At 36.0% G+C, this 9,469-nt stretch overlaps 1 protein-coding gene across 1 annotated transcript; it reads left to right on the plus strand.

The window, feature by feature from the left end:
- The first annotated feature begins 1,208 nt into the window (after positions 1–1,208).
- On the plus strand, positions 1,209–7,241 carry capza1b (capping actin protein of muscle Z-line subunit alpha 1b). The gene is made up of 10 exons (XM_038286342.1): positions 1,209–1,364; positions 2,701–2,764; positions 3,067–3,118; positions 3,748–3,811; positions 3,910–4,116; positions 4,188–4,267; positions 4,406–4,484; positions 5,504–5,575; positions 5,661–5,723; positions 5,822–7,241. Exons 1-10 carry the CDS (start codon positions 1,326–1,328, stop codon positions 5,960–5,962), a joined length of 861 nt encoding a protein of 286 aa, XP_038142270.1. The 5' UTR covers positions 1,209–1,325; the 3' UTR covers positions 5,963–7,241.
- The last annotated feature ends 2,228 nt before the right edge of the window (positions 7,242–9,469 follow it).

Below are 9,469 nucleotides of genomic sequence, written 5' to 3' on the forward strand. Positions count from 1 at the left end.
AGTTCTTAATCTAGTATAAATTATCTCCTCCCTTCTGCTTCTTTCTCCATAATTTTTTTAACAATTTCAGATTTTTGAACCCTATATATTCTTTGTCCGCTCTCATCTCCATCCCATATTTTTGCCACAATTCTGTTTCTTTCTTTTTAATTATTGATTTACCTTCCCCTTTCCCAAATGGAATCTGATCTATATAAATTATATTCATCAAAAATCCTTCATCTTATATTTTTATTAATGTATTCTCTTTCAGTTTTGTCCTGGAATTATTATTTTAAAGAACAATAAACGGTATAATAGTTTTGGGAAAGTATTAGTTTTACTTTTGTGGGTATAACCGGCGATATAACTTCCTCCTTCACCACATAGTTCATTGCTGCAATGGAGGAAGGTGGATTGATGTGGGCAGGATGTTTTTATTTGGTGCTGAACAGTTTTGTTTCACTCTTTGCAGAATAAACACACCATTTATTGGCTGACTTGTAACGACTGAACGGCTCATCATTACACAACGCAGGGGCTGGTTATATATATATATATATATATATATATATATATATATATATATATATATATATATATATATATATATATATATATATATATATATATATATATATATATATATATATATATATATATATATATATATATATATATATATATATCCATTCCCACCATAGAAATGACTGTATGTTACTATATCTAAAACGGTTGACCGGTTTTAGTCAAACTGGGCCTCTTCTTTCATTTCGAAAGCTGTTTAATGTCAGGTAGCTTTACTGCGAATTTGCCACTCGCAATATGGCGGACACGCTCACGTATATTGCTACTGCCCAAAAGCAATGCAGCATCTACTATTCAACCTCTATATGGCTCTATAACGTAAAGGTAGCTGAATCAACAGTTCAAGCATCCGGTTTCCAAAATAATACAGAAAAGAAAGACAAACACTTATTTTGGCAACATATATTATGATTTTGCATTGCCCCTTAATTATTAATATATATAATACAAAAGTGCAAATAAGAATGCCGTTTCCAGTTGGGAAGGTTTAGTTAAAGTGGTACATCGTTTTTCCTTTTATTTTGTAGATGTAAACAGGAAAACAAACGATTTAAAATAAAGTTCTTGGAGGTAAACTTCTTTTTCAAGTTGTTGGCTAAAGGTTGTTCTTAGCTGCTTTTGATATAGTAGAAAGGGAAGCATAGGTTTTTGTATAAACGATTTTTAAATATTGGAGTTCTCTTTTGTGTGAGTGAGAGCCCCTGCAGTGGAAGTGTCCGTCAGCTGGGAAAGGTGGGGTCATATTACAGGAAGCCAAGATGGCTGACTTTGAGGAGCCACTGTCAGATGAAGAGAAGGTTTGGTTACAAATTCTTTGTTTACTACCCATTTATTTTAAATGTATTTTTGAATGACTTTCCAGGTTTATATACTCTCAGTGCCTCGAACGGAAAAGATAATGCCAGTGTTCAAATACTTGCGGAAAACGCAAACTTGTGTTTGAAGCTACCATGAGCTAACTAGGCTATGCTAGTGACGCTTGGCTAGCTGCGGTATCAAATGTTATTGGGGAGGTGGGAGGTGTTAACCAGTCCGACGCCCTGTTCTGGACTACTGTTAGTAAATTTATTGAAGCATTTAAGCGTACTTCCTGAATCTGCATTAACGTTTCCTGCTAAATTAGTCATTGGTCGCAGGTTCTTCCCTAACAAAAATAACAGTTGGCTAACATTAGCAGCTAATGTTACTTCACAGATTTGTGGGTCAAACAGATTCAGTTGCAGCTAAAGTATGTCACTCATTCGAAATGCCTTCAGCTTAGGGAGAACTTTACATCAACTTTGATTATTACTAAGTTTATTTGAGGATGTAATGCAAATGTAAACTGCCATTTCTGCCCCGTAGGTTAATCTAGATATATAACGAAGCAGTGATGTGACTTCTATAAAAGGAAAGAGACTAGCCAGGTGACATTCCTCTGATAACAGAAAAGTATCACACAGGTCTGTTGACCTGCTAAACAGGGTCAGGTGACTCGTTTGAATCTACATCCAACCTCTGTTTTACAAAGTTACAACCTATAGCAAGTTGCTTGGTTTCCCATAAATACTAGGACTGGGAGAAACGACCAAAACTTGATATATTTCCTAATTTCTTGCAATGTATATATGGATATAGATAAACTAAAGCCTCAGGAAGACAGCCAAGAATGTCCACAACAGATACTTGTACTTGCCTATACTTATGATGTTTATACATACGTAAATATGTTTTTGCTGTGTTTATAACTGTGTGCAGTAGGAGCCCCAGAGTACAATCAGTGCTCTAAAGCTTAAATTACTTGATATTTAAAATGTGATTTCACCTTACTGGTCGCTTTAAGCGGCTATACGGCTTTACAATACACAAAACTGGGTTTACTCACTTTTTTATTTTTATTTATCTATTTTTTTAGAAACTGAAAGCCCGATATTTGCCTCATCTTTCATGAATGCAAAAGCGGAAATGTTCAAACAAAGCAGAACATTTAAAATATCTTAATCAAGTTTACAAACTAGAATAGTTTATCATTATCTAAGGTAATATGTTTCTAGCAGATGCTTTTAGTTCATTATATGTGTTTGTTTATTCTGAAGTGTATAGTTGTAAGGATGAGATGCAATAAATTATTTTTTTTTTTTTAAACTTCTGCAGGTCCGCATAGCGGCAAACTTTGTCACTCATGCTCCACCTGGAGAGTTCAATGAAGTCTTCAATGGTAAGAAGTTGGAATGTCCTTCGTATATCTTTCTCTTCCTGGCAATGATCTTACACAGCTGAATTGAGAGTTTTTCTTATTTTCCTCCAACGTTATCATTTCTACTATACAAGAACAGTTGAGTCCAATATTACTCTTAGTCTCAGCTTTTGTAAAGCTTTTTTTCTGTAGTTCTTAAAATAGCATATTTTTCTTTTATTTTAATGCTGCTATTGCTTTTTGGATGTTTTTTTCTGTTGTTTTTTATTTTTATTTTTTTGCCCTCTCAAAAACATAACATCAGTTTCTGTTTGTCTTTCTAGATGTTCGACTTCTTCTCAATAATGACAACCTCCTCAGAGAGGGGGCTTCCCAGTAAGTAGTATTTACTTAACATCAGAAATGGAAACATTTATAATTTCGATTTTTAAATTGACATATTTAGCAAACGCAATGTATGTGCTAATATAAATGTGTTATTTGTAAGCAAGTAAGTAGAAAACATATTCTTAAATACTCTTATTCTTTGAAAGCCTTCAGAGACAATTAAAGGCAGTTACCAGGTCGGGCTTTTATTACCTGAAGAATATCTCCAAGGTTAAAGGACTAATGTCTAAGCAGGAGCTAGAAAAGCTTATTATTACATTTACTCTTAGCAGCATTGACTACGTTAACAGCGTCACTAGAACTAAGGAAGTAGAGCACATCAGCCCTGTTAGAGCGATTCTACAGCCCGTAGAATTGCCTTTGATTGTTTTAGTTAAACTGTTAACTGAGATATCATTAGTTCAAGGTTGAGATCCAACTGTTTTTTTTTTTTTACTACCTGCTTTTATATTTATTTGCTTTCTTTGTGATTTTATTTTTCTTCTATTTATTGTTAAATTCATATAAAGCACTTACATTGGATTTGTATTGAATTGTGATATTGAAATAAACCTGCCTTGCCATGAAAGTTAGCATTTTTAAAGTCTGCATTATTCTTGTTTAAACCCTATTGCCAGGTCCTTTGCTCAATACAACATGGATCAGTTTACTCCTGCCAAAATCGAAGGATATGAAGACATGGTATTTATTTACTTTTCTCTCAGACAAAAAAAAAAAAAACGGAAAAAATTACAGTAACGGCTTCTACAGTATTCTTTCACTTATGTTTGTTTTTTTAGGTCCTGATAACAGAGCATGGTGATTTGGGTCAGGGGCGATTCCTGGACCCACGCAACCGTTTATCGTTCCGCTTCGATCACTTGAGGAAAGAGGTCAGTGATGTGCAGCCCCATGATGGAGAGGGGGCCCTGAGAAGCTGGAGAGATGCCTGTGACACTGCCCTTAGTGCCTACGTCAAAGAGCACTACCCTACAGGAGTCTGTACGGTATGTTACACTTAAATATTGGCTGGTTAAAATCAACATCCTCTTTTATTCTTACAGTCTATATTTCACAGGTGTATGAGAAAACAGTTGATGGTCAGCAGACAATTATAGCCTGCATTGAAGGACATCAGTTTCAACCCAAAAATTTCTGGTAAGTTCTTCCTCTGTACCTGAAGAATCTTTGATCTGTAACGATAAACTGCCAAATGAAGCTTTAGAGGTTTTGGTTACTGTAAATGTCTCTGTGCTTGTCTGTATAGTAAGGCTTGCTTTGCTTTCTCCAACAAAGGAACGGCCGCTGCAGGTCAGAGTGGAAGCTCACTCTTGGTCAGTCCTCTGCTCATGTGGTTGGAGTTTTGAAAATCCAGGTTAGTGTGGAAATCTAACTCTAGGAATGTGCTGCTTGAATCGTACACGATTTGGAGCGTTTTCTTTACATTAATTTCAATGCTGTAAAAACTGCAAACATTCACAGACTGAGAGAGAAGATTTTTTTTTCACTCTGAGTTTATAGTAGAATATTAAAATATATGATGAAGTTTTTACCTAAGATGATGCAGAACGCTACTGTACATATTTATGCCGCTCTGCCACCTAATTCAGGCTGTTATCAGTAATGTCGTAAGTTTGACTCTTAACTCAGGGTAAGACTTGACCTCCCATCCACTAAGGTGTAAAATGTTTAGCAGGATACTTAAAAAAACAAGGAAAGCAACAGTCAAACTGAAAAACGACTCTTCTGGTAGCTCATATTTTAAAATCTTATCATAAAACTTGATCATTTTAAAGAGAAGGAACAGTTCACTATCCCAGATCGTACCAAGATCTTATGGTTTCCAACCCTGGCCCACAGGGCCCACTGTTCTGAGAGTTTTCCATTTGTTTCTGATGACTCAGATGATTGTACTACCCATTTCTGCAGGCCTTAAAGCTCTACAGAGTTTTTAAAGACCCATTCATTCATATCAGATGTTTAGTGACAAGGAAACTGCTAAAACAAGATCTAGAGCTGGCCCTGAACAGGGTAGGTAGGGAACAACGGGCCCTGTGCCACATGGTGTTGCTTTACTGGTTGTACAAAGCTGAAGATATAATCTATGGACAGATGATCACTATTTTTGCCTGTTGGTCACGTACCTCACACGGTACATGCTCCATCTTTGTTATACCCGACAGCGGGCTGCTATCACAACAAATCCCATGATGCTTTGCGAGGAGCGCTCTCGCAAAGCATTCTTTACTATATCTGCTTGTCTAGTGACCATGGATGATCACTACTTTTCAAGATGCATTGGAATGTTGTTAACCTTCTGAACTCTATTCAGAAGGTTATATCTATGAACTATCTATATCTACTATCTATGAACAGTATTTTATCTTTGTCAAGGTGCATTACTATGAAGATGGGAATGTCCAACTGGTTAGTCATAAGGAGGTTGAAGACTCAGTTGTAGTGACTGTAAGTAAATATTCAGTTTTATGTGCAGCAGAACCTGTAAACACTTCAGGATACAGTAAGGATCATTTTATGTTTCATTTTGCAGAATGAAAGTCAAACCGCAAAGGAATTTGTTGAAATAATTAGGAATGCTGAAAATGAATACCAGGTACGCATCCATTTTCATTTCTTTGCAACTCCCCACACACATTTTCAGATTTTTGTATGAAAAGCATCTTAATGGATAACTTGTTTTCCCCCCCTAAGACTGCAATCAATGAAAACTACCAGACTATGTCTGACACGACCTTCAAGGCTCTGCGTCGCCAACTGCCTGTAACGCGCACCAAGATCGACTGGAATAAGATCCTAAGTTACAAAATTGGCAAGGAGATGCAGAATGCCTAGTGGAGGAAGGTCGGGGACTGACCAGGATGATGCACACTCCCATGGGCCCACAACCCATCTATATATGCGCAAGGACTAACCAAAGCATAACTATATTAATGTGGGGAAGGAAGTAAAGTAAAATGTAACTCAATGTTAGCGGGCTGCTGTCACAGATGGGTCTGCTGTAAGGAAGGTGCAGGTATTATGAAAATGATGTTTTGGAGAAAAGGTTTTACTTTTGAATATGTGTTGGGACAGTGTGCAGGGCTGTGCTCAGGACTGCTTCATTAAAAAAACAACAAAATGTTTAAGAAATCATGTAACTGTGTACCTTCAGGTTAAAACAAGGGTTTTGGTGAAACTAATCCAGAGTCACTGCTCTCAGCACACAGGGCACAAAGCAGCTGTTGACAGAAACCAAGCACACAATCTCATATCAGGGATTGACTTACGTGGGAAATTAATTTTCCAAAAGGTTTTTTTTTCAGTCATTGTTTACTTTGCATGGTTGGACTGAAAATCAGCTTCAGTATTGGAATTTTAATATGGCCAGAAAAGGAAATTAGGTAAGGGTAAGTTACACACAACAGACAGAAGGTTAATAGTATTGCTCATCTGTAATACATAATCCAAACACAGTTCAAAGCATTTAAATGTTAAGTAAAGCCTAACACAGCCCTGTTGTACAAGTGTTCTAGCAGCTGTATGTTTTTCTGTCAGATCCGAGGGAATGTTCACCATCTCTGCTGAGCTCCGCTAATGCTTTATCTCTCCATTCATGCAAGTTCTGGCGACAGAATTAAGATAAAGCCACATCTGCTGCATCCATTTTACATCCTCTGTTCACTTTTTGGTATCAACTTTGCTGTAAATGGTTTTCCTTTTTTTGCAAAGGAAAGCATGGTCATATTAACCAAAATTTATTTGCCAAAATCTCTTTCCTATGGTAAAGAACTCCATCTCCCTGCTCACATGTTTAAAATTTCTATTTTACTATACTGTCTTTTTTTGCTGGAGTCTTAGCACATTGCACTCATAATTGTTCAAACTGTATAAGTCGATGCCAAGTGAATGCAAAGACGTCGCCATGTGGCAAGATGATATACTGTAAATGTAGCGTGACTCCTACCAAACACCTGTTCTACATGTCTTATGAGTAGGCTGACTCTTGATTAGTTACTTGTTAGCCACGCGATGTGCTGTGTTCGAACGCCATTATATAAGAGTGTGCTGATGAGTTATAAAGGTATAGACTGTACTGCCCCATCCTGTTCAAATAAACTGACTTACAATCCAATGGTGTGTGATAAAGCATGGCTTTGATTGGATTGTTTTACATTTTAATAGCCCATTGAATTAAAAGATAAGCTTATTCAGCTTTGCGTGTATTGAGGTCAATTGCATGATGGCTACTTGAGTAAACACTATGGGTAAAAAAAACAAAAAACAACTTTATATTATAGCTTGTTTGTTTTTTTTTAGCAAAAAGAGTTCACCCTTGAGTCTGAGCTAGAGTTTAATTCTAGGGACCTATAAACTGGATGTCACCATGAATATAGGAGGTAAGAACTACTGTCACAATGTCTTCAGAGTTTTAGTTCACATTTGAAACTATTGATTTAAGATCAAATCCAAAAAGGAATTCTTCAGAAAATATATTTCCAAGAGACCCTTTAAACCAGGGGTCTTCAACGTTTTCGAGGCCAAGGACCCCCAAACTGATTGCCAGATGGAGCGAGGACCCCCTAATTATATATTTTGTATGAAATTGTGTTATATCAAACTGGTCCTATAGTCACTCTATTACATATGGAGTCATGTAACGAAAGTCATTTCTCCCTGGGATTATTAAAGTATTTCTGATTCCTGTTTGATGGGACAGGTGTTGTGAATAAAACAGTGCCCAGGTTTTAAAGAGCTCCTGTGTGTCGCTGAATGTGTGCATTGATGACTGAAAGACATCTTCTGCTTTCATTTATCTGTTTACTACAGTGTGTTGAATTCATGTTAATGTGGGTTTAAAGACATTTTAATTAGTGCAAAAAATTGCAGGAGGGAATATAAAAAAAAGTAATCAACCAAGACTTTCGCGACCCCCATGCAGTACCTCAGCGGACCCCCTAGGGGTCGCGGACCCCCTGTTGAAGACCTCTGCTTTAAACTAATAATATGATTAAAGCCCATTTTGTAATAGCTTAGTGTCATTCTCCCCCATACTCCCATCCTGGATGAAGTTAAAAACAGGGATTAATTATATTCCAATGACTAAACACTAAAAATAAACTTGACAGATTAAACCAAGTCGTCTTTATAAAAGTTTCAAGACCGATCGTTTTTATTAGTTTCACAGCCTATAGGAGACATGGACCTAGGGTTGGTTGTGCGTTTTCAGCAATAAATGCGGAGGATGGTAATTATGAGCATTTACTAGTGAGAGTTGAGAAGGGCAGGTTGAACATGTAAAGTTTAATATAAATTGGCAAAACAGGTGTTTTACTTTATTTTTTTGATAGGTGAAGACAAAAAATGGTAAGAGAGAAACAGAAATAAGTGCAGAGCATTGCACATATTGCGACAGAAAAAACCCCATTTACAGTATAAATTTTCAAAATTGTGTTAAAAACTAAGAACTACTAAACCTCACAAAGCATCATCTTCCGTTTGTGTAGAGTTCAAGATTCCCTGGATATACAGGGTTGATATAAAAATGTGTTGATGTGAGGACAGAGCAATGCAGTGCAAAATAGGCTCAGAACAAGCCTAAATGTCTCCATGACAATGAAAATAAAACAAAAAAATAACGATACATGCATCTGAACATTATTCATAGCAAAACTTTGACATATTTACAATACAAAACTGTGGTCCATCTCCATAAAATTTGCATAGGGACTCACAAGAACATAAAAAAAATATTTTTCATGTAAAGTGGTAATAGCTACATCTTGATCTGCTCCCTTAGCCAATAGATTAACGACATCTTTTTTATTTCAGCTTTGACAATTAAATCTTTAAGTAAAAAAAAAAAAAAAAAATGGCTTAATGCTTGGCCTCATAAATACTAAAAATTCTATGATTTAGCTTTTACAGTAACTGCTGTTATAGGAATGGGAAAAATAAAACAAATAAGGGAATTTCTTATATTCCTTAAAAAGTTTTACCCACTTTTTTCTCATGTGCTTTTGAGGTAATAATACAAAAAAATATATTAAAAAAAGTATTGTTTTGGGATTTAATGTGATAGACCAATGCAAAGTAAAGCATTATTGGGAAACATAAAGGGAAAATAGTTTAAAATGTTTTTACCAAAACAATCTTAAAAGGTGTGGCTTTTATAAACGTGCTCACCCCTATTTCCTCTGATACTGGGGCAGGGGAATTGATTGCATTTGCAAAATAATCAAAATTTTACAAAACGCGGTTTAAAACTAGCAGAGGCACACAATTTTGGTAATATTACATTCAACAAGAGAAAGACAATGACTTTCTCCAGCCCTTTAGGTAATGCAGCCACACAGAAGGGTA

This window comes from Cyprinodon tularosa, unplaced genomic scaffold, assembly GCF_016077235.1.
Source record: "Cyprinodon tularosa strain WSP-4 unplaced genomic scaffold, ASM1607723v1 ctg223, whole genome shotgun sequence".
In the NCBI taxonomy this organism is placed as follows: Eukaryota; Metazoa; Chordata; class Actinopteri; order Cyprinodontiformes; family Cyprinodontidae; genus Cyprinodon; species Cyprinodon tularosa.